This window comes from Pipistrellus kuhlii, unplaced genomic scaffold (assembly GCF_014108245.1).
Source record: "Pipistrellus kuhlii isolate mPipKuh1 unplaced genomic scaffold, mPipKuh1.p scaffold_m20_p_23, whole genome shotgun sequence".
Lineage (NCBI taxonomy): Eukaryota > Metazoa > Chordata > Mammalia > Chiroptera > Vespertilionidae > Pipistrellus > Pipistrellus kuhlii.
This window is the reverse complement of record NW_023425522.1, coordinates 11,060,778-11,088,334: the sequence shown is the minus strand read 5'-3', so window position 1 is coordinate 11,088,334 and position 27,557 is coordinate 11,060,778. Positions and strand designations below refer to the sequence as shown.

At 54.8% G+C, this 27,557-nt stretch overlaps 1 protein-coding gene and 1 long non-coding RNA gene across 2 annotated transcripts in view; both read right to left on the bottom strand.

The window, feature by feature from the left end:
- The window catches only part of WSCD1 (WSC domain containing 1), a 43,882-nt gene extending 25,498 nt beyond the window's left edge, over positions 1 to 18,384 (bottom strand). The window contains exons 1-3 of the mRNA XM_036452178.2: positions 18,143 to 18,384; positions 7,351 to 8,055; positions 1,679 to 1,793 (exon numbers count right to left, since the gene is read on the bottom strand). Of these exons, the coding sequence (XP_036308071.1) occupies positions 1,679 to 1,793; positions 7,351 to 7,777 (542 nt within the window). The 5' untranslated portion in view covers positions 7,778 to 8,055; positions 18,143 to 18,384. The remainder of the gene's footprint in view (positions 1 to 1,678; positions 1,794 to 7,350; positions 8,056 to 18,142) is intronic.
- On the bottom strand, positions 4,912 to 7,343 carry LOC123652953. Its single transcript, XR_006742542.1, has 3 exons — positions 6,084 to 7,343; positions 5,391 to 5,843; positions 4,912 to 5,186 (listed from the first exon to the last, which is right to left on the bottom strand). It is a non-coding gene; the product is annotated as an uncharacterized LOC123652953 (long non-coding RNA).
- Positions 18,385 to 27,557: the final 9,173 nt, after the last annotated feature.

The following is a 27,557-nucleotide window of genomic DNA, read 5'->3' as shown; positions in this document are numbered from 1 at the left end:
GGTGCTGGGCTTGAAGCTGAGGTTAGGTCTGGAAAAGGAGGCCAGGGCCATGGCCACCAGCGTGGGGCTGGCCTCAGAGGCCATCTGCCTGGGTTTAGGGAACAGTCTTTCCTTTGAGTTAAGCTGACTGAGTCTTCCCCACTGGTTCCTCTCCTTAGCCCTGAGCTTTGTCCTCTAAGGTGCTGGCCAGGGTGACAGGTCATGACGGGTCCACAGCAGTAGTGTGCTGGTAACTGGTTCTCAGGATGGGAGGGAAGGGGCCCAATTGGTGGCATTCGCCAATTTCTATAGATGATTTCAAGCAACGGGCTGATAGCATTTCTGAAATGTAACTGTTCGCTCTCGTGAGCCACGAGCTGGCTCCAGCTCACCACTGGTCCTTTTAAAGGGCCCTCCACACGTTACAAGCAGACCCCACCACAAGCCTCCCTGGCCTGGAGACCGCTCTTACCCGCCTCCACCCAGCCGTAATACTGTCCGTAAAGAAAGAGAGGGAACGGACTCAATGTGGAACCACACGGGATTTTAACTATGAAAAGGGGTCAACATGTTCAAACTCCTCCTCAGCGGACCTAGGCATAAAAACCCAAATTGAGCTGAAACCAGTTTGGCTCAGTGGATAGAGCGTCAGCCTGCAGACTGAAAGGTCCCAGGTTCGATTCCGGTCAAGGGCATGTACCTTGGTTGCGGGCACATCCCCAGTAGGGGGTGCGCAGGAGGCAGCTGATTGATGTTTCTCTCTCATCGATGTTTCTAAGTCTCTATCCCTCTTGCTCCCTCTCTGTAAAAAATCAATAAAAATATATTTTAAAACACACCAAAAAAAAAAAAAAACCAAAAAAAAAAAAAACAAACCCAACACCAGCTCCTAACCCTTGTTTGGCCCCTGCTGGCCATGTGACCCTGAATATCCCTTACTACCTCCGAGCCCCCGTTTCCTGAAATGTTAGGAGAACAGAATGAGATTGTGTCCATCTCACTTTTAGCACTCTCAACAGGGGCCCTGTCCTTTCCTTCTCTGGCCTCAGTTTCTCCACCTATAAAATGGGCATGATTCGTTGTTACCTAGCAGAAGGTGGTAAGGATTTATGACACAACAAATATGAAAGAACCGAACGGGAATGAAATAAACTAAGAGTACCATCTGCTGATTCTGTTGTAAACACACATGCACATGCACACACATGCATGCACACACGCAGAGTGGCCTGTGACAGCCTTGATGGCAGGGACCACTCCCTGGGATATGACTAGTGTCTGGTAACCACTGGGTCAGTTGGCAGCCGCAGAAAGAGTAACTCTTGTTTGAAACACAATAAATGTTCCCAGAGCAAGAAGGGTCCTCATAGAAATCTGGGTTAAAGCCCTTGATTCTCTTTTAAACGTACAGGTAAACTGAGGCTGAGGAAAGGTGGAGGGCTCAGGGCTCAGTCACATGGCGAGTCCCTGGCTCAGCAGCACTAAAACCCGGTCCCTGGACACTGAGCCCAGGACTCTAGCCACAACCCCAGGCACCTCATCAATAAACTCTCCCTCTTCTGGACAGTTGGGCCCCGGTCAATCAGGCTCTAATTAGTTCCACCCTGACAGCCACTGGCAGCTGAAGTGTCCCCTCCCTCTGCGGAATGTCTCTTGACCTTATTTCCGGTGGCATCCGGGGTCCAGGCCCCACACTTACCGCTCAGCACAGGCGTCCTGGCAGTGGGAGACGGTCATCTTTCTCAAGTCAAAAAACACAGTGCCCTTCAGCGTTCTCTCCTGGCCGTCGTCACGGAAGCAGCCAACATAGGTGCCTGCAGGCAGAGAAGCACAGCAGAGACTCAGAGGCCCTGGGGAGGGAGGGGTCCTAATGGCAGCCCACCCTGGGCGAATACCAAGGTCACCCCCAGCCCTTCTGGGCAAGGGGGTACCTCTCAGAGAAGCCAGGGCATGAGGCTGTGGTCCAACGTCTTCGGCAATGCTTCTGGATACGTCAACCTGCTCCCTTCTGCCCCTTTTCTTGGTTAATGTCCCACTGGCCCCCAAGACTAAGGTGACCAGACATCCCGCTTTTGGTGGGACAGTCCTGATTTTTAACAATTTGTCCCGCGTCCTGCGGCGTTTTAAAAAACTCCAGATGCTTTCCAAACATCGGGACGTTTTAAAAACGCTGCTGGACGCGGGACAAATTGTTAAAAATCGGGACTGTCCCGCCAAAAGCTGGACATCTGGTCACCTTACCCAAAGACACCCCGCCAGGGCCCTGGGGTCAGTCTGAACACCACCTTCTTCCATCACAACTCAGCAAGTCAAGTACCTCCCCCAGACCACCTCCCATCCCTGCCCTTTCTGGGCTTGGAGGGGCCTTCCAGCTCCACAAATGTTTCGAGTGGCAGGTTCTGTCACCTCCTTGCCATCTAGAAGAAGGAAATTAATTGTGGAAACTCTGACTACAGAGAATATAAACAGATCCTGCAGATAGAGCTACTTCAAGAAAAATAGCCGCCATTCCCAGGTGAGAGCAAGCCCCCATCCCTGGAGGGGTGTAAGGAGCCTTTGGCGTGTAAGACTGCTGTCCTCTGCGGGACTCAGCAGGCCCACAGACCCCGGGGCCTGCCAGTCCAGGATCTCTGGCACAGCCCTGAGGGAGAACATGGCTCCACAACAGGGTGGCCAAGCTGATTCAGACAGGCACTGGCCAGGGAAGGCCCCAGCAGCCCTGCCCTGCCACCCTGAGAGGGCAGAATCTCGCCCCTTCCAGGCAGTGATCCTCTTAGATCCCAGCAGCACACATGTGGCCACACCCTGTGTCCACACAGAGGCACATGCTACACCCTCCACTCAGGGCTCCCAGACCCCCAGGCCATGGAAGCTTCTCTCTGCTTTTCTGCAAAGACTCAGGACTTCTGAGACCAGAATGGACCTCTGCAGGAAGATTGCACCCAGGTCAGCGAGAATAAATGGCTCTTCTCAGCCTGCCTGCTTAGTGAAAGAAAACGAATATTTCAGAAATTCCTCATGTGGTGCTCAGCGAAAAAGAAATTCTATTACAGCTTTCAACTAAGCATCCAAAACACAAGCACAGGGGTGTTAAACATTTGTCACTGTGTGTGAGAAATGAACCTGAAGGTTGTAAAGACGCCCTGGCTCAGTACCCCCGGAGGCTGAGAATGGCACGTACATGTTTCCAGGGGAGCAGGGAACAGCTTTTGGGGGAATGGGCTGACTTAGGTTTCGCTTCCTTTTACTGAGCCTCAGCTTACCCATCTGTGAAATGGGGCTACAGGCCCATGGAAATCATGGAGGCGCTAATAAGAATTCCACAGCACATGGGAAGCGTCTAATGCAGGCGTGGCATGTGATACAGTACCCGCTGTCATGGTTGTTTTTTACTGTTAATATATCACTATTAATATAAACTATTGAAAAATTACTCTACTTCCCCGAAACTCAAATCCTTCATCGTTAAAATGGTGATAGCACCATGTACGTGTCAGGCTGTTCAACATTAAGTGAGATAACAGATGTACACCCACACAGAACAATGCTTGACCATTAACAGATGTTCGAATAAATAACAAAGATTATTATTCTGATCCTTCTCTCTGACCTGGGACCTCATATGATGATGGATCAGTGAATATCGGCTGAATAATTAACACATTCATAAGAGAGAGAAATAAGTGGTTTCAGGCAGTCAGCCTCGGGTTCTTCAGAAAACAGGGAGCAGCGAACCAGTCAGCAGCTGCCCACGTCGGAACTGACCGGCCCTCGCCTGGCCGTCCCGCTCAGCGTGTAGAGGGGGCCTGCGGTGCAGATGGCTCCCCTCGATGTTTATGAGGAGGAGGTGAGCTCTTTCTTCCGGAAAAGTAACGGATGGCCTTTCTAACTCCCTGACAGAGGCAAGAATGCGCAGAAAGAAAGAAAAGGACTTCCGAGGGATACGCTGGGACACATTCCGAGGCGGATTTATTACTTTCGGCTGAAATGGAGGCGATGCATTATTGTCTGTGACTCCACATCTGTTCATTTGCACATCAAAATGGACATGCTGTGAGGCTATTAATGATGGCTTCGGAGATATTGGAATGTCTTTGGAAATTACTATCAATAAAAAACAAACCGGCCATGGAGAAGTTACTATTTTTCCCCTCGTAAACGTACTGACATTTTATTCCATTATGGATGTTGTCCAAGGTATAATGAAATGCTCGGTGATTGATGGAGCCTCCTGCAGCTTCCCAGGCTTGCAGGATCCCTTTTCAGGGGGATGGCAGGCTGTCCGCGCCTCAAAGAGACGCCCTCTTTGTCTGCAGCCCCAGCAGCTGTCCCGAGGGCTGGACGGGGTCTCCTCTCCACCAATGAGGCCTGCCTGATTGTGCAGGGCCCCCAGAGGGGGTTCAGGCCAGGGCCCTGACTCTTCCCTCTTCCTCTGAAGATTTCCAGCCATGTGACACCGCCGCCTCACCCAGAGCACAAATCCCATCTGAAATCTTGGAGGATATTAAAATCTCTAATAACCATTACTGACCATTCAACACCAGAGCTCCTGCTGTACCCGGTGTTAGCTCTTCCCTTGCTGCTGGGTCAGGGGGAGGTTTGGGGGGTCACTGGGGAGGGCAACAGAGTGCCCAGGGCACCCCAGGCATCAGGATAGTCACCCTTTTAATATTTTAAGAACTGATAAAGCCATAGTGGCTGACCTAACCACAGTCCTTCAGCCTTCACTGCAGCCCCTTGTGTCACTTTTTTAAATCACTGAAGATGACTTAAAAGGGGTATCCACTAGTTCTCTGAACATACGCACTCAACACCCAGAGCTATAACTAGGTCACCCTGAGCCCTCCCCTCTGCTGGCCAGACACGCTGAAGTCAGGTTATAAAGAACTAGTCACTTCTGTCTAATAGGCCGGAAGTCTCCATCACGCCTTACTCGTGCTGTGCAGTAAACATGTGGGTGCATATCTGACTCTGTCCCCAGACCCAGATCCTGAAGTGCACTGTGAATAGCATATGTGGAGACCCAGACATGAATCCTCAATAGGTGCAGATTGAGAGCAATAACGAGAATTGCAGCTAAGCTGCCCAAGGTCACAGAGCCCAGAACTGGCAAGACCAAAAGAGGCACTCAGCTCTGCTTTCAAAACGTGTGCTCTTTCTATGGCTTCGTCTCAAGGAATCCATGCTGGCCTTGTCAGTCATTGACACTCTAGTCCACATGTGTCAAACACAAGGCCCACGGGCCAAATTTGTCCCGCCAGGCCTTGCAATGTGGCCCGCACCGCGCTGTCATCACTGCACTCCGCTGCGTTTCCATCACAATGACAGTTTATGACTGTTCAGTAAACCATTCGGCCCGCGATTTAGGCTGGATTTTAGATTTTGGCCCCTTCTCTGATTGAGTTCGACACCCCTACTCTAGTCTAAATGAGTGATGCTGGTGCAACCTGCCTAGGGACCCAGTGTCTGGGTGTGCTGAGGAGAGTTTATAGAAATCATACCTGCATAAAACGAGCTGCAGAAACAGTCCCTCGTTTCTCCCCTGAAAGCCTTGCTGAGGAACCTCAGGGTGAGGGCTTTGACCTCGATGATTTTCGAAGAAACTTCCTTCCATGCAGACAACAGTGCAGTCTTCCATCTACATTCTACGGAGCCACTAGGGTCACCCCCCTAAGGCAAGGGAAGCCTGGGCTCCTTTCTCTTCCCTGGATCCTTCTCATTATCCTTGGCATAAAGTCAGATCCCTAGACCTGACACTCACAGCCCTCCCTGACTCAGGCGCCAGACCTGAACGCAAAGCCCACGCTCCAATCGCCTCACATCTTTCTGTATCCTGCCATGGAGTGCTTCATTCTCCAACCACACTTTTTTTATTTAATATATTTTATTGATTTTTTTTTTTACAGAGAGGAAGGGAGAGAGCTAGAGAGCTAGAAACACTGATGGGAGAGAAACATCGATCAGCTGCCTCCTGCACACCCCCCCACTGGGGATGTGCCCGCAACCAAGGTACATGCCCCTGACCAGAATCGAACCTGGGACCTTTCAGTCTGCAGGCCGACGCTCTATCCACTGAGCCAAACCGGTTTCGGCTCCAACCACACCTTTTATAGTTAGGAGAACAGTTCCCCTGTGTCTTAGGGTGCAGGACCGGATGGGGCGGTGACAGAGATGCTGACTGAGCTGTCAACACCCAACAACAGCCATGACACTTTCTGGGTGCTTGTCACATGCAGGCTCCGTTCCTGGGCCCCACACAGAGCCTGTATCACAGTGCCCAGAGCCCCGGCCTGAAGCCAGGAGGTTCCCATGTGAGGGTCTCAGCAGCGCGGCTGGGGCGGGGCCACCTGTGTCCCCCAGGCCTCGCTGCTTCCGGGTTGCACCTAGAGATGCAGGCTTCACCCTTGTTCCGAGAGATGCAGGCCTCCAACTGCTCTGCTCCGTAACACACCCTTTCCTGGCTGTCTTCTTGTCCCTGTCTTCCTTCTCCCTCCCTCACAGTGCTCCCAGGATCACAGCCCTAATCCACCATGTGCATTGGAATCCCGTTCTCAGGGTTTGCTCCTGGGAACCCACCTTGGGGATTGACTTAACTTGTTTGAGCCTCAGTTTCTTCATCTATAATAATATTGGAATATAATGTAGAACCCATATATAGCACATTTACAGGAACACAATAGATGGCATGTGAGTTAGCTGTTTTTATTAAGGGATGTAACTAACAGCTGCCAGTTTCTGAATGCCGAATAACGTACTAGGTCCTCTAGCCCAGAAGTGCTCGGCTTGGGTGTACATCAGAATCACCGGGGCGGGTGGCTACAGGGACTGCGGCCCCTGCCCCAGAGCTCAGGATCCCCCAAGTCTGGGAGAACCTGAGAATCTGCACTTGCAACAGGCTCCCTGGGGAACCTGAAGCTGCTGCTCTGGGACCCCACCTTCCGAGCCACTGCTCTACATGATCACATTTAGTCCCCACAGTAGCCCTGGGGCAGGTACCTCTATCTCTACTTCAGAGGGACCCGGAGAAGGTAAGCAAGCGCCGTCCAACAAGTTTGTGGCCAAGCCAAGGTTCAAGACAAGGATGGTCTGGACCCAAAGGCTGAGCTCAGAGCGACCTGCTCACACACCCTGCCCTGAGCCATGTGGAAGTCCAGCTGCGAGTGAGCAAACTCCAAGGGGCTTCCCATCACCGGCACTCCCCAAGCCGGGCGAGCAGGAGGGGAGGGGCAATATGTGAAGGTCCGGGTCTGCAGTGCCTGCTCCCCAGGCTGCCCCAGGGGCCAGAGAAAGGGGCCTCTGACCCTGTGACCCCGAGCAGGCTCCTGAGAGCAGCTCCCAGATATGCCAGAGGAACCCGAGCTGAGCACCTACCTCGGCTGCTGGCGGCTGGCCCGGGGGCCACGGGGCCCAGGGCGGGCAGCGCCTGGGGGTCACCCATGAAGTGGTGGAACCAGCGGCGCCGCAGCTGGCGTAGCTCCGAGTTGCGGCTCCGGAGCCAGCGGGGCCCGGGCCGGGGCCGGGCCAGGGGGCTCTGCAGCACGTCCACGCCGAGCAGGAGCTCCGAGCTGACGCGCGGGTCCTGCAGGGCTCTGCTGTCCAGCAGGCCCACGCCCAGCGCCACGGCGGCCACGGGCAGGGCCTGCAGGGAGCCCGGCGCCCGGGGCCCCTGTGGCAGGGCCACGCGGGCCCGCTGCAGCAGCAGCAGGCTGCCGGTCATCAGGTAGGCGGCCGTGAGGAAGAACAGCAGGAACTGTGTTCTGCGGAGAAACTTCTGGAGTCGGAAGAAAGGTTTGGCCATGCCCCTGGGAGGAAGGGCTCCCGGCTGGAGCCTGGGCACGGCTCCTAGCGCCCGGGCGGGAGGGAGGCCGGGGCCTCCGGAGGCATCATCTCCACATCCTGGAGCAGCCTGTGCTCTCGGGGGGCTACTGCTCCCGCTGCCCTGCTTCCGGCAGGTGCTCAGGTGGCACCATCACTCCTCTCGGGCCGCTGCACCCTGCAGCTGCAGCTTCTGGCTGAGGGTCATGACCTTCGCCATTCCTGAGCTCTGCCCACCTTCACCTCTTGGCTCAGGAAAACCTGGAAAGGCAGAGAAAAACCACGTCGGTGAAACAGGAGGGGCCTCCAATCCCACCGCTCCAGGCCAGAGCCCCTCAAGGCTGGCTCCATTTCCCAAAGGGAGCACTGGACAGAGATCGGGGTTCAAGTCTCAGCTCTGCCACCAGCCGGCTGTGTGCCATCGAGCAAGTGACTTCACTTCCCAGGACTCAGCTTCCTCGCCTATGACATGGGACCACCCTGTCCCTGGGGCGGTGGTGGGGATCCAATAAGGGCAGCGACAGGGCAGAGGGAGAGCAGCAGCTCTGTCCTGAGTCCTTCCTAAGTGTCAGGCACTCAGCTCAACGTCTTACGAATTACCTCATTTCACCTTCCCACCAATCCAGTGCGGGGCATCCTGTAATATCCCCAATTCCAGAGGAAGCAACCGTGGCCAAAGGGGGCCAAGAAGCCTTCCCCAAGTTGCACAGCGCCAGGGTTTGGGGTACGGCTGGTCTGTCCTCAGAGTCTGTGCTCTGAACCACCCCGATAGCCCAGCACATACAAGCGCACCCAGCCCAAGGCATGAGTATATAGCAGGTGCTCAGCACGAGCATGCAAAACTCCCAGGGGTGCACCAGGATGGCAGGAGGTCTTTGGAAATTGCTTTGCAGAGGCTGGTCCGCTTTAACACAGGAATGGGCATGGGGTAAAGGGGTGGGGGGGTGGGGGGGACGTGGAGAGAATGTGCAGTCTTCCTGAGCTTCCTGAAGGCTACGGGCCAAAGGAACAGGACAGCCCGGGGCCCCCACCTGCGATCGGGGGCTGGGGCACCTGATGGAGAGAAGGCAGAAGGGCTCTCAGGGCAGCCTCCCGGGGCCCCTCCAAACCCCAGCATCAGCTCTCCCGCTGGGCGGTGGGTCCCAATGGCGGGCCTCTGGTGTGTGCTGTGAGGGGCTGCAACGGCGGCGAGTTCTGCAGCTGAGGGAGGAAGGCCCTCACACAAGGACCGGCTTGTCCCGAGAAGAAAGGCTCCGAGGAGCATGACTAAGCCGCGGCCCGTAACTAACACGGGCCAGGACTCCCGCCAGGCTAGCGGCCCCTCAATGGCTGCTCTGTGCGCCGGGAACAGGCGGCCGGGTGTGAGAGGAAAGACAATGTTTGGGCTCTGTGGCCTGGCATTCCAGGCGAAGATCCAGAGGAGCCGGGCCTGCTTGACCCTTTCTGATTGAACGCTGACCTCTGCCAGCTCTGAGGCCTCTGGGGAGGGCAGGGGTCTGGGAGGGCAGGGGTCTGGGAGGGCAGGGGTCTGGGAGGACAGGGGTCTGGGAGGACAGGAGTCTGGGGAGGGCAGGCCTCTGGGGAGGGCAGGGGTCTGGGAGGGCAGGGATCTGGGAGGGCAGGGGTCTGGGAGGGCAGGGGTCTGGGAGGGCAGGGGTCTGGGAGGGCAGGGATCTGGGAGGACAGGGGTCTGGGGAGGGCAGGGGTCTGGGAGGGCAGGGATCTGGGAGGGCAGGGGTCTGGGAGGGCAGGGGTCTGGGAGGGCAGGGGTCTTAGAGGGCAGGGGTCTGGGAGGGCAGAGGTCTGGGAGACAGGGGTCTGGGAGGGCAGGGGTCTGGGAGGGCAGGGGTCTGGGAGGACAGGGGTCTGGGAGGACAGGAGTCTGGGGAGGGCAGGCCTCTGGGGAGGGCAGGGGTCTGGGAGGGCAGGGATCTGGGAGGGCAGGGGTCTGGGAGGGCAGGGGTCTGGGAGGGCAGGGATCTGGGAGGACAGGGGTCTGGGGAGGGCAGGGGTCTGGGAGGGCAGGGATCTGGGAGGGCAGGGGTCTGGGAGGGCAGGGGTCTGGGAGGGCAGGGGTCTTAGAGGGCAGGGGTCTGGGAGGGCAGAGGTCTGGGAGACAGGGGTCTGGGAGGGCAGGGGTCTGGGAGGGCAGGCCTCTGGGGAGGGCAGGGGTCTGGGAGGGCAGGGGTCTGGGAGACAGGGGTCTGGGAGGGCAGGGGTCTGGGAGGACAGGGGTCTGGGAGGGCAGGGGTCTGGGAGGGCAGAAATCTGGGAGGGCAGGGATCTGGGTGGGCAGGGGTTTGGAGTCCAGTCTGATGGGGGTGGCAGGCAGGGTAGCCAGCAAGTGAAGGTGGAATTAAACTCTGAGTCGGGAAGCCATGCAGACCTTTATTTTCCCTCTAAGCTGGTGTGTGCCAGGCCCACCCAGCAGGCCTCGTCAGATTTGTAAAACCACAGAGAAAATCCCGAGAAATCCTGGCTGATCTCCCGTCTCCAGCTCCGATCCACCTCCACGGGGCTGCTGGGGCGATCCTCCTAACACGCAAATCTGATCACAGCATTCCCCGCTTAAAACCCCTTTCAATAGCTCTCCGTGGCTTTTGGGATAAACTCCGAGCTCCTTAGCACAACATACAAGGCCCCTTCATGATCCGGCCCACAGCTCATCCTTGCCAGGCCCTTTCCTTTGGCTTCGCCATCATGAATTCATGCATATGTGCGCGCGCCCGCGCGCCCGCGCGCACACACACACACACATACACACACACTCACACACACACTCACACACACACACACACTCACAGACACACACACCCACCACGCTCCAGCACAACTACCCAGCACAGCTGTCTTGATGCCTTTGTACACAGTGCCCTTTATGTCTCCCCTCAGCCCCTACCCACCCCCCTTTGCCCAATGCAGGGGTGGGGAACCATTTTTCGGCCAAGGGCCATTTAGATATTTATAACATTATTTTCAGGCCATACAAAATGATCAACTTAAAAACTAGCCTGCCATATTTGGTCAAACATTTAATTAACTCACCCCTAAAGCTCGGCAGGGCCAGACCACATGATTTCTTGGGCCTCATACTCCCGAAGGCCGGGCGGGCGTTCCCCACCCCTGGCCCAGGTGCTGCTTCCTCCGAGAGGCTTTCCTCCACCACCGCTCACCCCCTGGGAAAGCTTCCTCAGCCTCCCACAGCCCACAGCTGGCCCCTCCCCCAGCACTCACGTCCTGGGACGATTTTAATTGTCCAGCTAATTGTCAATCATCCTGGCAGGACTGTGATCGCCTCAAGGCTAGAGGTCCTACCCTTTTCGTTTTGGTAACTGGGGCCCCCAGCAGGATGCCTGGCAGTGCAGATGCTCAGCCATCTTTGGTTCTGAATACATTTTTAAGTGAACGATGAGGTAAACTGACAGGCGGATCCCGGTATGAGACACCGGCTCCGTAGCTGTGGGAGCCTGGCCTGCAAAGCAGAGGTCACGGTGCGTGAGCGCACCTCACGGAGGCAGCTTAGCACAGCAAGGTCTTCCAGACCCCAGAAGCCGACGAGGTGCCTGGGGCGTGTGCTCTCCTCTCTCTGCTGTAAGTCCATGAAGAGGCGTTTCCAACTCTGCTCACAAAGGACCTCTGGTTACAAGATCAGAATTCTACCTGCAGAAATAATTCTGTAAGAGGAAGCTAGCAGGGGAGAAGGAAGGACTCCCGCTATGAAAAGAAAGGTCCCGATAAGGCAGAGCAGACACGTGGGCAGCAGGTTAACAGTCCGGAACCTGGAAGACGCGGTGTGGCTCCCGTACACACGTCACATACAGGCTGTGGACACGAGTCGGGTAGTGTACACTGGATGGGCATTGTCAGGGCTACAACCAGGACCCTACTGATCACACCCAAGTTCCCCCAGGCCTTCCAAAGTCCTCTCTGGAGCACCCCCCGCCCCAGGGGCTGCCCCTGGTCTGAGGAGGGGACACTGGGCATGAAGGCAGGGGTCGGGCCGAAGCTCAATGACCCAGGCCTGCTATAAAGCCAGCTGCCAGTCCAAACCCTTAAAACCGCAAAGCAATTCCCGCCCAAAGTATTCGGAACTTGCCCCTCTGCCCTGTACTTCTGCCACACTTTCCTACCACATTATACTTGCCAATCACCCCCACTCTCTGCCATGCCCACCCCTCCTTCCGGCTGGCAGCTCCTTTAGGGCACAGATCACGTGGGATTTATCACCACATCCCTGGGTCCCAGGCCTCAGCCAGCAAGGCAGGGCTGGCCACTGTTCGTTAAGTGGCTGAACCGGGCTGGGGGGAGGGAGCATCTGCACAGGCGCTCACAGCCAGCCTCAAGGTCAGTCTTACAGCAGCATTCGCCAGTTCACCAACCCCTGGGGACATCTGGCCACTGCCTGAGGCCCTGGCCGGGAGCCCACCAGCTGTGCCCACCGCCCCCCAAAGCTGGGGGGCTCTCCAGGAAAGCAAACCCAGCTCTGGGAAATCACTGCCAGGCCGGAGCCTCAGGCTCCTCATCTGTTAAATGGGCGTAAATTAGCATTGTTGTGGGGTCAATTGGGGAGTAAAACTTCTGCTACCCACCAACCACAGCCAACACTGGTTATGAATTCAAAGAGGCAAACGAGGAAACGTCGGAGGGAAGGCCGGGGGCTGCTATGCCATGGGTGAAATCAGTCACTTCGCCTCTTCTTAGCCCCTCATGCTCTAGGGTGGGCCTAGATCCCATTCCTGCGTGAAGCTGGTCCTATGCTAAGATGGCTGCTGCAGTCGCCTTATTTTTCCACACCACCATTTATTAAGCTCTCGTGATGTTAATACGCAGGCTAGGCTGCATCGGAGGCTTCACCTGCACCGTGTCATTCACTCGCTACCTCCCACCGAGGCAGATGCCCTGGTTACCCCATTGAGAGCCGAAGTCTCTGAAGCTCAGCCGGGTGAAGTCCATTGCCCAAGGTCAGACACACCAGGGCTGGCACTCAGTCCCAGGCTGCCAGCTTTAGAGCCTGCCCTGTGCCCACTAAGCTTCCTGCTCTCCCCACACCAGCTCCGGCTTCACCCAGGGCAAGATTTATTCTGGAAAGAGCGAGGTGTGCCCCCGTCAGCACCTTTCTGAACGCATGCCAGGCCAGAGCTCCTGCAGAAAGTCCTGCACACGGCATCCCCGAGCCAGATCTCCTGGACACTGCCATGTGGGTCAGTGTGCCAGGCCTGCTGGGCCCTCCCCTTCTGAAGTCTGGGTCATTTCCCCTAAGCCATGCTTCCCCTGCGGCACCTCTCAGGGAGGGAGCAGGAGCCCAGCTCAGATGGGCACTCAGGCAACCGGAGCCCTCTTCTGTCCCTCTGTTGTTATCTGGGTCCCAGGTAGATGCTGAACAGGAAGGAGGTCAGGGGGTGGGGAGATTGGGCAGATGGCATCTCTCATCTAGGTTTGGGGCCTGAGAAACTGAGGGGTCGGGAGGTGTGGCAGCAGCAGGGAGAGAAGGGGAGGGGAAGGGAAAGGAGGGGAGAGGCGTAAAGACAAAAGAACAGGGCCCAGCATGCTGCTCTCCATACAGGGAGATGGGCACTCTGAGCCCAGCCTCTGTGACTGGCAGCCAGGGATGGGAGGTCTCAGCAAAGCCACACCAGGGAGCCTCCAGTGGGGCTCGGTGCTCTGAGCTGCCCTTCCCTATCTTCTCCAACCTCACTAAAGCCTGCCTCTGCCCTGCTCTGGCTCAGTGCCAGTCATCCGGACCCTCCCCTCCCAGTAGCCTAAGAAGGTGATCTTCCTAACAAGAACCAATGCTACAGCCTGCAATGAATCCCCAGGACTCAGATGGCCAAGTTTAAGCTCCTCAGCCTGGCATTCAATGGCCCTTCTTGGCTCAGTCTCCCAGCCTTTTCCTTTCACTACTGCTTCCAGAATGCAATCTCCCAGCCAGTGTCCCCTGGCCAGCATGAAGCGCTCTGCACCCCTCAGACATCTTCCACTGGCCATGGATGTCCTGCCCCGTATCACGGCTATGCAATGCATTGTGGCCACCAGTCAAGGTGGCGTCAGCTCCAATGCCACCTCTTCCGTGATGCCTTCCTGATTCCTGAGGGAACAGAGCTGCCCACCTCAGCCCTGAAGAGCTAGATAGCAAAGTTGGATGCTCTGTGAACTACACCTGGTCCCACCTGGAGTCAGGACTCTGCTACTCTGCCTATTCCTTCTCCCAGCCTGTGAGCCCCTGGCAGACAGAGTCAGCACCTCTGCCCACCTCTGCATGGAACACAGGACAGGCTCCCAGGAAATCTGTGCCCCCTGGCCACCCTCCAGTGCTCTGGGCCATGCTGCCCTCACCCTAGGCTCCCACGCCTCTGGGTCTTGGAGACTCAGAAAGAGAGCCAAGGACCCATCTCTCTATATAAAAGCCTAAATGGCCATCTCACCATCCAACCATTCCACCATTAGCTATGAGGTGCACTGACCACCAGGGGGCAAACACTGAATGCACAGGCATGGAAACATGGAACCGACTGATGAATCTCAGAGGGAAGGGGGGAGAGTGGGAAGAGATTAACCAAATATTTTATATGCATACTAGAGGCTTGGTGCGCAAATTCGTGCACCCATGGGGTCCCTCAGCCTGGCCTGCGGGGATCACCAAAACCAGTAGTCAAACATCCCCCAAGGGGTCCTGTATTGTGAGAGGGTGCAGGCCAGGCCAAGGGACCCCACTGGTGCACAAATCCATGCACTGGGCATCTAGTTAAATATAAATGTGCTGGCCCTTGGGTGGGACCTGGTCTGGGAAATGGGAATGGAGTGAGGAGTCCCTAACTTTGAAGAAACAGATCTTTGGTATATGTGCTGCCAGAGTAAGCACAAAGAGGCAAATCTTTGAACTTCCGAACTTTTGAAGAAAGCCTCAAAGTAAGAAATGTTGCTAAAAAGTTACAAAACATTTAATAGTAAGATGGAACCTCCAGTCAATGCAAAAGCAAGGGGATCCTCCATCAAACCTACTGTTGAGGTTCATATAAATAAGAATAAATTTTTCTATGCTACATTAGAGATTGCAAGGTAGTCAGTCTCACACACTGACAATTGTGTTGAATGCACAGATCAACAAACCAAACGAATGATTGATCGCTCCATACACTTGTAAAGTCAAAAATCATTATCATCCCCATTTTATACTTGCAGAATTTGAGACAGAAAGAGGGCCCGTTAATGTGGGCCGAGATAAATAGCTATTGCTAGACTGGACTCTATAAGTTTTCTGGTTTTAAATCTATAGTTTCATCTTTCATGTTGCAAGGCCTTCATTTGTTCAACACCAGAGACGTATGTTCTTGCAGGCACCGTGCTAGGGGCCAGGACTGCAAAGAAAGACAGAATACCACTGTGGGGGCTGGTGTGATCCGTTTTTAGCTAATTGATCTGGAGCCCAACCCACTCTTTCTTTCTTTCTTTCTTTTTTTTAAAATATATTTTATTGATTTTTTACAGAGAGGAAGAGAGAGGGACAGAGAGTTAGAAACATCGATGAGAGAGAATCATCGATCAGCTGCCTCTTGCACACCCCCTACTGGGGGTGTGCCCGCAACCAAGGTATATGCCCTTGACCGGAATCGAACCCGGGACCTTTCAGTCCACAGGCTGAGGCTCTATCCACTGAGCCAAACCGGTTTCGGCCCAACCCACTCTTGAAACAGCCAAGCACAATATCTCCTGGGCGATCCTCTTTCATAAAGTCCTATTTTGTCCATTTGTTCATATGTTTCTCCTGCTCAGTGGTGCACTTTTGCGAGTTGCCTAGATCCCATGGAGCGATCAGGACAAACCTGGGCAAAGTGAGTGACGTGCTACCCAAAGTCAGCCTGGCCCTTCTCTGGCTCTCTGCCTACTGTGCCCGCAAGCACTGGGCCAAGGGCCTCAAGACCTTTGGCATGCCCATCATCAGAACTGTGCCTCATGGCCCCCTCATGCCAAGACAGCCACCCTCTGGCTTCCAGGACCAAGAGAAGAGATACCAAGTGGAAGGGAGAGACTTAACAGCCACCAGTAGGCACACTGCATTTTACAGCTTACAAAATTAATCGAATCCATTCTTTTCTCCACTTCTCACATCCACACTGGGAGGCAGAGTTCCCCCCTAACCACATTCTCCAAAAGCGGCACGTTTCTGATAATTTTCTGATAATTATTATCTGATAATTCTGATAATATGTCAACATGAATTATTAAAGCCACAAGGAGGGATTAGAAGAAACAGTAGGTAAACAAGACATTGAGCCCAAAAAGAAGGTAGGCAAAGGCCGGGTTCATGCATTCACTCCCCAGAGGAGCAGGGCCTGCCTCTAGCCCAGCTCTGCCCCTGCTGGCGGACTTGATTGTGATTCTTATCTAACAGGTAAAGACCCTGAAGGCCTAAACACTGAGCTGCCCCAAAGCCCTTGGCCTTGACCTCAGAGTAGCCCGATGGATAGTCAGGGAATGGGTCTCACCAAGAGTGACCAGGACCTGAACCAGATGGGAGCACAAGCCGGGAGTGTCTGCAAAGAGAAGCACCCATTCCCCAGAGGCCCCGCTCAGACATGATTCCATGTGGCCCGTAGGCTCTGTGCAGCCTGCAGACGCTACAGGGAGCCAGCTCTGGGACTTCCTCCCCTGTGCTGGGCCTCACCTGACTCGGCTGGAGGCTCATGCTTCAGCAGCCGACCAACTGGTGGCCCAGAATACCCACTCCTGCCTGGTTAGGCAGACAGGAGGGAAGGGACAGGGATCTGGCCTTATGCCTTATCCAGGCTTCTCTTCACTCCAGCCAGACAGGCTGCAGGCTACAGAACACACTCCACAGGCTCTGACACCCACTAACCCCCAGAATAACCCCTCTTCCTTCCAGAGGAGAGGTGAGGACGGGAGGATGCGGCAGCAGGTGAGGACCCGGCATCCTCCTGGGGAAGGTGAACTGCCAGCTCAGCCACAAGCCCGCTGCCCGGCTCACCAAGCTCCTTTAGCAAGGGGGTTTGGGAGTCCAACATACCCTCCCACAAACCAGCACCGCTGCTCCTCCTTATAGAACCCCCGGTCTGTGGTGACCCACCAGGGCACCTTCCCCACAGGACTTCCGAGGGCCGAGCTAAGTGTGTGTGAGGTAGTGAGAGGCACCTCCCCCTGGCCCTCTCTCCAACCCCTACAAGCATCCGGTAGGGGCTGCCACAGACAGGGCAGGGCCAGCCAGCTTTCTACCTCCTCTGTTCCACTCCCCCTGCCCCTCACTTTCTGAACTTATCGACCTAGGCAACGCAGCGGAGAAAAGGCCCCCCATCTCCTCATCACAACCATGGCCTGGAGTCCCAAGCTGGGGCGACCCATGTGCCTTCATGAACTACGTGCTGTTTCAGCGACACGAGGGGATACACGGAGGACCACGGCATCGGATGTTGTTAGAAAAGTAGTGGAGTTCCCAGCCTGTCCATCCTGGGAGCAGCGGCCCCGCCAGTGTAGGCTGGATCCCAGGGCAGGACTATGGGGGAGGGGAGGAGAGAGAGAGAAACATGTGGGGCTGGAATCCTTACACGCATCCTCCCCAGGACGCAGGCTCAGCAAAGCAGCAGAAGTCCCAGCTCTGCGCTCTTCGCTGCCTCCAAGGGGCAAGCCTGCACGGAACAGGCATTATCCATTATCCGAGGGCGCAAATGCTCAGGAAAAGACAACCCCCAGGTTGCAGGTCACCCAGAGGCAGGGTACTCCTGGAGGCTTCTCCGTACAAAAGAAACACGCAATTAGCAGCCATCAGGCGTGAGTTTCCGTCCACACTTGTGAAGACGTAAAGCTCGACTTGGGGTAGATACCGGGACAAAATATATACATTTCGCTTTAGCCTCTACCTCTGCTCAAGTTCACCAAGCTGGAGAAAACCCTCCGCTGACCCGAGGCCTGGCTTGGTAGCAGAACAAGGGGGAGCTGCCTGCCGCTGGGTGACCCTTCTCCTCCTAGGAGAGGCGGTGCGCACCCCAAAGCGTGTCCTCGCCCCCCTCCGGGCACCAGATCCGCTGCTCATCCGGGGAAACAGACAGTGTCTCAGTGAACGAAGAGGGGGGTGAGCTTCAGCAACTGCCTTGCGCTCTCACATCCCCAGTCCCTCGTTCCGGGGCGCTCGCTCCCCGCCCTGCGCACACTCACCCTCGCTGCCCCCCAAAGGCGCCCCCGCCAGCGCGCCCGGAAGGAAGCCGGGGCAGGTGCAGTCCCCCCCGCGTCCCCAGCCGCGTCTACACAAACTTGTTCGCCGGCCCGACCAGGGAAAAACTGCCCGCAGCCCGCAGTCCGCGCGGGGGTCCTGGCGGGGCACCCGGGGGACAGGACTCACCCGCGATCGCGGCCGGGCTGGGGCGCCCGCTCCGGCGGCCACGCGCGCGCCTCCCCCGGGCGGCGAGCCCGCAGCCCGCAGTGCCCGAGCCCGGCGCCCCGGCGCCCGCACCGCCCCGGGGTGTCTGGGGTCCGTGGCGAGCGGCCGGACGCGGCGGGGCACCGGGCGCTGCAGCCGGGCTCGCCGGGCTGCGGAGAGACCTCTGCGCTGAGCCGGTGGCAGAGCCAGCGGGCGCCCGGCGGGCGGCGGGCGGCGGGCGGCGGGCTAGCGGGCACCGGCTCTGCACATGCTCACTCGCGCGGCTGGGGGACAGCGGCCGGCCGCCGCCGGGTCCTAGAGGCGCCCGCGCCGCCGCCCTCCCGCCGGCCAGTGGGAGGGGTCGCGGCTCGCTGGGCGGAGGCCCACACCTGCCCCGTCCACCAGACCAAACCACTGCGGGCCCCGTGCCAAGCACGGACGCTGACACCCAGTCCCATACACATGCACACATGCACACACAGCCCGGCTCGCTGTGATACACACACCAGGAGGATGCATTGGCGCTCACACCCAGACACACTTAGAACACAAGCACACGGGGCACTGCCGCACAGGGGAGTGCGCGGCCACACTTGGAAACAAACACACAGGGCAGATGCACACTGCCTGATACAAACACACTGATTCACTGCTTCTTAGACTACACACACACACACACACACACACTGAGCACTGTACCATACACTCAGAAACAACCAGGGACACTGTGACGGGCACACATACACACTGCCACACAGTTGGTAGCACTCTGATACCAATGCACAGCCAGACACATTTGGATCACTGTCCCATAAGGAGCTGGACACTGACACCCATGTCCTTATACACACACACTGTGGGAAATGGTCAAACACGAACCACTACTCCACAAATACGCTGACACTAGCTCCTTGCCCACACTCTGCCACCAGCTGCTCCACTGCTCCACACCAACCTGGTGACAGACCCAGGCCTTGATATGGACCTCCACAGAAGCAGTGCCACACACGAGTCCACTAACACACACTATTATACAGAGAGCCATCCTGGGCACGGCCCACAGGTACACACACACACACACACACACACACTGAGATGGACTGTACTGGTAAAGACACACAGGTATACAATCACAGGCTATACACAGTCCCCTTCTTTAAATAAGGGTTAGATCCAATCTTAAGGATTTCCCCTCCATGTCCCACCCCTGCTCCTCAGCAATCCCCAAACCACAGTGCTACCCCTGCCCCCCCCCCCCCCCCAGGTGCCTCGGTGGGCCCTGTCCTCACCTGTGGCTGGCTGTGAGATGCTCCGGGAGGCTGCGGACAGCAGAGGCTGTGGGAGCAGGTGGCGTGGCTCTAATCCCTGCTTCCCGAAAGCAAGTTTCATGCCTCTGACTCCCGCTAGGGGCAGAACTGCTTGCTAAGGCTCCAAGGAGCCTTTCAACAGGTGCCAGGCTGTGGGGAGGGGATTAGCCTGGGGACCAGTCAAAGCCCTGCTTTCCTGTGGGGCAGCAGAGTGGCACCCGGAGAGGAGAGGGACTTGCTGGTCCGACCAAGCACCGAAGTTAAAGCAGTCAGCTCCCTCCGGTGAAGGCTGTGAGCTCCGGAACTGGCAGGGGCCCGGGCATAAGAGACACATCCTGTTGGACCCCCAGCACTCCTGGCTTCCAGAAAAGCCCCACAGGCATCCCTTACCGAATGGGAACGTGTGTGTTGCTGTAATTGTCAACAACAATCACCACTGCACATTTCACAGTGCATTTGGGGTTCAAGGCCCTCTCCAGGACCCGCTACATCATTTGCAGGGCCCGATGCAAAATGAAAACGAGAGTCCCCTGGTTCAAGAATTATCGAGAATTTCAGGAGATATTATAAGAGCAGAACATGAATGCAAGCATGGAGCCTTTCTGAGCAGCGGCCCTGTACCCTACACTTGTCTCCTGCCTGTGAGGCTGGCCCTGGCTTTCTCGTGCTCATTGCCTCACTTCAGACTCACAGTGGGTGGTGGCTGCCTTCGTGGGCCACTTTACAGAGGAAGCTGCTGAGGCCCAGAGGTGAATGAATACCTCCGGCTCACAGCGAGCCCCAGGGGAACTCAAGCCCGTGCCTCTGGGAGGCCTGCAGCTACCATTTGGGATAGAAGATTCAAGCTGGGGAGTGATGTGGCTGCCACAAGGGAGGAGAGTTGTCTCAAGAAAAGAAGAGAAAGGGCTGTCTGGCATCTGTGCCATTTCTGTGGGCAATGCCACACTGCACTGCTTTGCAAAGCCCTTGAGGGGTGCACCACAGGGCCCCTGAGTGGGAGACAGGTAGGAAGGTGCACCTGCTGACTCTGGGGAGAGATGTTGAGAAAGGAGGTGCATAAAAGCATCCAGGAAGTAGTTGAAAAGGGCTTGGGGCATGTTGCTTGGGCCACTGACAATATTCAAATGGCCAGGAGTATTTCAGAGTTGGGACGGAGCCCTCCTCTGTGTCAATGGAGATAGATAGGAGGATGCCAGGAGGCCCTGGACTATACCTGATAGTGGGAGCACTCCCAACCCTGTACAACTGTCACAAGAACTGCCACAGCTCTTCTCGCTCCGTAGCTGGGACTGTCTGAGGTGAGTTCGTATTGCATCTCAGTCTCTATCCCAGAAACCACTGTGGGAAAATATCTTAGCATCATAGGGCTATGGAGGTCCCATGACGGTGCTGACACATGTCCAGGTCCTGCTGAGTTATGCACTCTCTTACCACCTCAGCAAGCCTGGGGCTTCCACTCCCTCTCCCTGTGTTTGGCTCTTGACTCCAACTCCCCTTTGTGGCTCCCAATGATTGGATCCAAAATATTTAAATTGCCTCCTAGCCTCATGCTATATGGTGGTTTCTCCTTCCATCATCCCTCCTTCCATCCATCCATCTTTCACTGATTCACTGGGCAAGGCACCCATCGAGTTTGTGTTCAACTTTGGAAACCCTTTGATAAAAAAGAACCAGAACCCTCGATGAGTTTCCAGTGTGAACTGGGCAAAGAAACAGACCCAAAGTGACACCATACCTCAAGGGAGAAGCTCTGCTATACCTGTGAGGATGCTTGCCGCTTCAGGCACGTGACCCGCTGTTCAAATAGTTCCTCTGTTTGCAAAGAAGAGTGTGATGGCTGATGGGGAGACTACCAGCCGTGTGTGCCATATATGTGCATGGTGCATTGGAAATCAAAAGGTCTGCCACGTCATTTTGGAAAAGTTCAGGGAAGGCTTCATGGAGGAGGTGACATTCCACCTGACCCTTGAAGAAAAAGTAGGCATCATCTGCATCACAGGGAGCAGGGGCCATTCCAGGGCAGGTGAGCATCCTGTGTGAAGGCAGGAAGGCATGAAACACACATTGTGTTAAGGGAATTGCCAGGAATTGGACATAGCTGGTGCAAGGTCAGGGTGGTTGGACAGGAGGCTGGACTGTTACAGGCCTCCTGAGCCCTCATTCTGCTCATTGACACCAATGGGCATGGCAGGGATGCAGATCCAGCCAGTGCCTCCACCACAGGGTGCTCACCTGGTCATCAATCCTTAAAAATAGTCACTTAACATGTTAGTAATTGCCAAGCCCACATCATGTTGTCAAAGGCAGCTGAGTTGTCATGGGCCTGGGGATGACAAGTCCAGGCAGCGTGTCAAATCCCGGTTCCATCTCTCTCTCTCACCTTGAGCAAGTGATCATTTCTCTGAGCCTCAATGTCTTCATCAGCATCACCGGGACGCGCAGTGTTCAGAGACTGAGAACCTTAGGCAACATCTCATAATGGAGATGGGGGAGGGATGTGTGCCTGGTGTCTGGGAGGGTGGAGAACCAGGGCTGGGATCTGATAGGGAGGGATTTGGGCACATGGAGGTGTCTGTTTCATTCAGGTGGGCCCTCCTTCACCCATTGGGGCAACTCAGAAGAGCAAGGCATCAGCTTTTGGAGGATTAGAAGTAGAGGTTGAGGAGAACACTTCCAAAAAAGACATGGGTTGATGGAGTGGGTGGGTGGGTGGAGGAGAAGAGTATTCCAGGACCAAGAGGGGGCTATGCTAGTCCATCAAGACCAAGGCAGCAAACATACTTGGAGTGCCCAGGGAAGGTGAGCCCTTCTCTGGTTTGCTTTTCCTTCGTGCTGTGAACTCTTTGGTGCCCTCTCCGTGCAGGCAGACCTGAGGCTGGGTTCCATGATTCGCTGGGCTGCTGTTTAAGTGTCTCTCCTTGAGTACTAGCCATTTAAATGTGCCTCTGAGCCAGTGACAGATGGTAATCGCACCCCCTGCTGAGCTGTGCCTGCCAACATCCAGAGGGGCGGGAAGGACAGAAGGGAGTCTGCCTGGGAAGAGAGGAGCCCCTCTGAGCACTGGTCTGGTCTGGCCTGGGCGCAGCCAGGCTCCCTGGGCCTGGGCCAGAGGTGTCTGAAGGTTTCAGGAATTGTGAGGCAATGGAGAGAACACTGGGCTGAAAACAGGAGGAAGCCGGAGCTCCTTTATGGTTCCACCCCGACAGGCATACAGCCTCAAGCAAACTTCCCTTTCTGGCCCCCACCTGCCTTTCTGGGAAATGGGCGTGTTGTCAGGCTGATGTTGAAGGGCTTTCCTTAGCGAGGCAGGGAATGAAATGAGAGTGCTTTGGGATCCCTTCTGCTTCTGTAGTTGGGCAAATCAAATCATTTCTCCGAATAGCTTTTTAAAATTTTTTTTAAAATATTTTTATTCGTTTTTTTAGAGAGAGGGACAAAGAGCTAGAAACATCGATGAGAGGGAATCATCGGTCAGCTGCCTCCTGCACACCCCCCACTGGGAATGTGCCCGCAACCAAGGTACATGCCCTTGACTGGAATCGAACCTGGGACCTTTCAGTCCGCAGGCCGACGCTCTATCCACTGAGCCACACCAGTTTCAGCACTCCCAATAGTTTTTAATTTTTATTTATTTGCTTCTTTGTTTTAATCTTCACTCTGGGATAATTTTTTCCATTGATTTTTTAGAGAGAATAAAAGGGAGGGAGGGGACACACACACACACACACACACACACACGTATGTTTGATTCCTTGACTAGGAATCAAACCTGAGACCCTTCAGTGCGAGGGTTGATGCTCTAACCATTGAGCACATTGGCTAGGGCTTCTCCCAAAAGTTTTTAACCTGCAAAATGGGGAAAGTGCTTTCTTTCTAGGGGATAGTTCCTGGCAGAGGTGTATATTTAATATGAGGATTCTCCCAGCTGGTGGGGGTTATGATGGTAACTCTCACTGGACCTGCCTGAGGTCTGATTGGCAGGTGCTGGAATAAGATCTGTTGGGTTGGGTTTGTGACTACCTGACCCACCACCCATCCTACCTGCACAAAGACAGCGATGGGGTGGAGCTGAGTGCAGAAGTCAATTGGTCTGGTTTGATGCAGAGCTTATGGGAGCAGTTGTCAGCTAGAAGGTGTGAGGGTCCTGGGGTGGCAAGTGGGCCCTGGTGCTTGAGGGGGGCAGAGTAGGCGTTCCTTCCACTGCCTGGTCACCAGTGGGCACACAACGTGCTTGGCAGAGTAAGCACCTCATCTTTGTTCCATTTTTACAAACTTCCCTGTAAGCTACTCATTAAAGGCCTTGAACTTGCAAGTTGTCCTCTGAGTTAAGCTGTGGAGCTCCTCAAGCTCGTGGCATTGATAAAAGAGGAGGTGGGTTCACTTTTGTACACGGATTTTGCAAAAATTTTGGATTCACTGTAAAGTTGCAAAGATAGCAGACTTCTCCCAGACCCCTCACTCGTATCACAGGGAACCTTTGTCAAAGCTGAGAAACTTGTATTGGCTCATCGCAATTAACCAAATTCCAGACTTTATTTGTATCTCACCAACTTCTTTAATGACTCCTTTCTGCTCCAGGGTCCAATCCAGGCCACCGCACAGCATTTAGCTGTCACTTCTCTCCAGTCTCTTTGGCTCTGTGGCACTTTCTCAACCTTTCCTGGTCTTTCCTGACTTAGTTTTGAGAGGTGCTGGTCAGGCATCCTGTAGAATGTCCAGTGGGCTCCTTTCCGATAACTAGACATCTCAGACGAGAGAAGTTTGGAAGCTAGAGGCATCATGTGACGGTGGGTGTGCATGAGGCAGGGCCAGGCTCACGTTCATGAACGCTGCTTCCTCAGAACCGAGGGCAGGGCCTGCCTCGGGCAGGACTCTGTAAGGATGTGCACAATGGATGGTGCGTGAGCTCCCTCACGCTTCTTCCACCTCCACCTGGGACTGTGTGTGAGGCAGAGGTGTGCACCTGGGGTCTGGGAAGGTGGAAAACTGAGGGCTGGGATGGGTCAGGGATCTGAGGGCATGGATGTGTCTGTATAATTCAGGTAGGCCCTTCAGACCCTGATTTCAGCAGTCTGGGCAGCTCGGAAGAGCAAGGAATCCATTTTGGAGCAATAGAAATAGAGGCTGAGGAGATAATAGATCAACCGAAGGACTTGTATACATGCATATAAGTACAACCAATGGACACAAAACTCTGGGGAGGGAGAGTATGTATGGGGGGAGGGGGAAATGTTAAAATATGTACACAGATAATAATTTAATTTAAAAAAATGTAAAAAAAAAAAAAGAAAAGAAAAGAAATAGAGGTTGAGGAGAACACTTAAAAAAAAAAAAAAAAAGATATGAGTTGATGGAGTGGGTGGGTGGAGGAGAAAAATGTTCCAGAACCAAGAGGAGGCGATGCAAGTCTGTCAAGACTAAGGCAGCAAACATGCTTGAATGCCCAGGGAAAGTGAGACATGCCCTGTGGTTGGCAAGCAGGTGGGGGCACAAGGCTAGAAGTGTAGTAGGAAACCTAGGGGATTCGGCCTTCATCCTGGAGCTGGCCGCTGGAGAGCCGCTGGGAGTTTTTCACCAATAGGTGGAAACGGTAATGTGGGGAAGGGAGAGGGATGATGGGTCCTGACCATCCGGACCACCGTGTCTCGGCCTACGGTTGCCATGGCAACCAGAACCAGGGAGTGTGGAGCAGGATCTTTTTGTTTCTATGTGTATGAGTTTGCCCCTCAGAATTTGGCCTGAGTTTGAGACAAATAGCTGGGGCCACCTATTCCCCTGAAGTCAGTCCCCAGGTGAGTAGGCAGTTTCAGCACCAAAGCACCAAAGCCAAGGCCTGGTTTGTGTGCCCAGGACCCCTCCTGGCCCCTCCCCACCTGAGAGAGGACAGAAGTCAGGTACATGTCAGGCTCTCGGACCAGACTCCACCCAGTGTAGATCAAGCTCCCAGGAGCAGGGAAATGGGAAGGGACAGCCAGTGCCAGCAGTCACCAGGTGTCTGTCACCTGCGTTTCCAGGCAGATGGGGGTAAGGGGCATTTCAGAGGCACCCTTGCCCCTGAAGGAACCCCTGAGACACGTTAAGGCCTGGCCCCAACTTGCAGCTCCCCCTCCGGGAGCCTGTGCCACCTCTACCTCCTTCAGCCTGCCTCCCTCCTCCCAGATCAGCCTCCTGGAACCTGCATGGCAACAGCCTGGCCCCTGCCTCCCAGAACCACCCTTCATAAAGGCAGACCTGGCTCTTCCATGCCCAGCCGCAAGCACCTCCTTACCCATCATGAGGAGCGTCTCTGGAAAAGAAATCACTTCTTCAGTGCTTTTTAAGGGTAACCTTGCAAAGAGTTGCTTACAATAACACCAAACAGATCTGGGGTCAGTCCCAGGAATAATTAACGAATCTGCCTATGTTCCATTTCTTTGTCTCCTTTTATTTCCACTGGCTGACCAAGGGGATTCAGCTACCATGTCTTTCCCCAAACAGCCCTGCTCTTCAAAAACAATCTAGACAGTGTCCTGTTGGTTACATGAGAGATTTGGGGAGAAATCTTTTCTGTAGGGAAAATTGGAGAAAATAATCTCCTCCTATTTGTGGGCATTTACAGTTTCTAAAATGCAGATCTGCCCTGGCCGGGGAGCCTCAGTTGGTTGAGTGCTGTCCGGTGCACCGAGTGGTTGCAGGTTTGATTTCCAGTCAGGGCACATGCCCAGGCTGTGGGTTTGATGCCCAGTAGGGAGCATTCAGAAGGCAGCATATTGATGTTTCTCTCTCCCTCTCCTTTCTTCTCTCTCTCTAAAATCAATAAAAATATATTTTTAAAAATTGCAGATGTGGCCAAGTCATACCTCCTTGTGATCCTTCAAGATCCTACCAGATTAGGCACAAACTCCATCAATAAAGGTCTGATGAAGCCAAACTCAGCATCCATGTTTTGCCAGCCTTGCCCAAGACTTGACCCCAGCTCCTGGATTACAGTATCTGACTCCCTCAGGCTGGGTTAGGCACCCCAACCTCAACACACACACACACACACACACACACACACACACACACACACACACCTGCACAACTGAGAGAGTACACTAACACATTTTATGCATGCACACACATGTACAACACGCGCACACACCTGAACACAAGTGCACCACAACACACCATGCCCATGTACATGCACACACAAATGCATGCATTCACATATATGTGTGCATACACATACAAATACTTTTTATATGTGTTTGTTTTCATCGCAGCTCTGGTTCATTTAGAGCATATGAGTCTTGCACTGGTCTAGCTCTCCTTCATACTGCCCTCTGCTGGCCCTCGTACAGAGGGCAGTCCCAGACCCAGTGAGAGGTTAATGGCGCTGAGCAGTTAGGAGGCTGGGCTCTGGAATTGGCTCTGCCACTCTCCTTCTGGGGGACCCTGGAACGGTCCCTGCCCTTCCCTGGGGCTCCATCTCCCTCAAGGACGATGGGTGGGGCCTACATGGACAAGGTCCCATACCCAGGTGGGGACACGAGAAACCCCAAATATGACTCCCGGCTGCAGCCTGCACGGCCGCCCCACCCAGCGTACTTACGATGCTTTTAGTTCCAAGAGGACCCATTTCTGAACTCCTCTCCGAGATATAAATTATCTTAAAGGCCTGCTCTGTATCACGGCGGCTGCACCGGGCCCAACCAGAAAGCTCGCCGCCTTTGAGCAGGTTCCATCCAAGGAGAGTTATGGATTTTTTTTTTTTTTTCATCCTAAAATTGAGCACTTCAGAAAGAGGGGTTGGAAACCTTCAATAGGTTTCATTTTTAGAGAAAGCAAATTTGACTTATTAGGCGCTGTTGGCTTCAGAAATATGCTCACTAATGACTTCCATTTAAATATTTCCCTCCAGCTGAGACTTTGAAGAGAAATACTGTGTGCGTGGAGTCAGTGTCCCCCAAATGAGCATTTCCCACCTCAGCCTCTGACCTTTCTCAGCCAGATTCTCTCGAGAATTCAAGAGACCCGGCACAGGCTGAGTGAAGAACGCCCTTGCTGGCATCACCTTTAGGCGGGTGGCTTCCCTGCCCTCTCACAGGGGCCTGCTGTGTGCAAAGCAC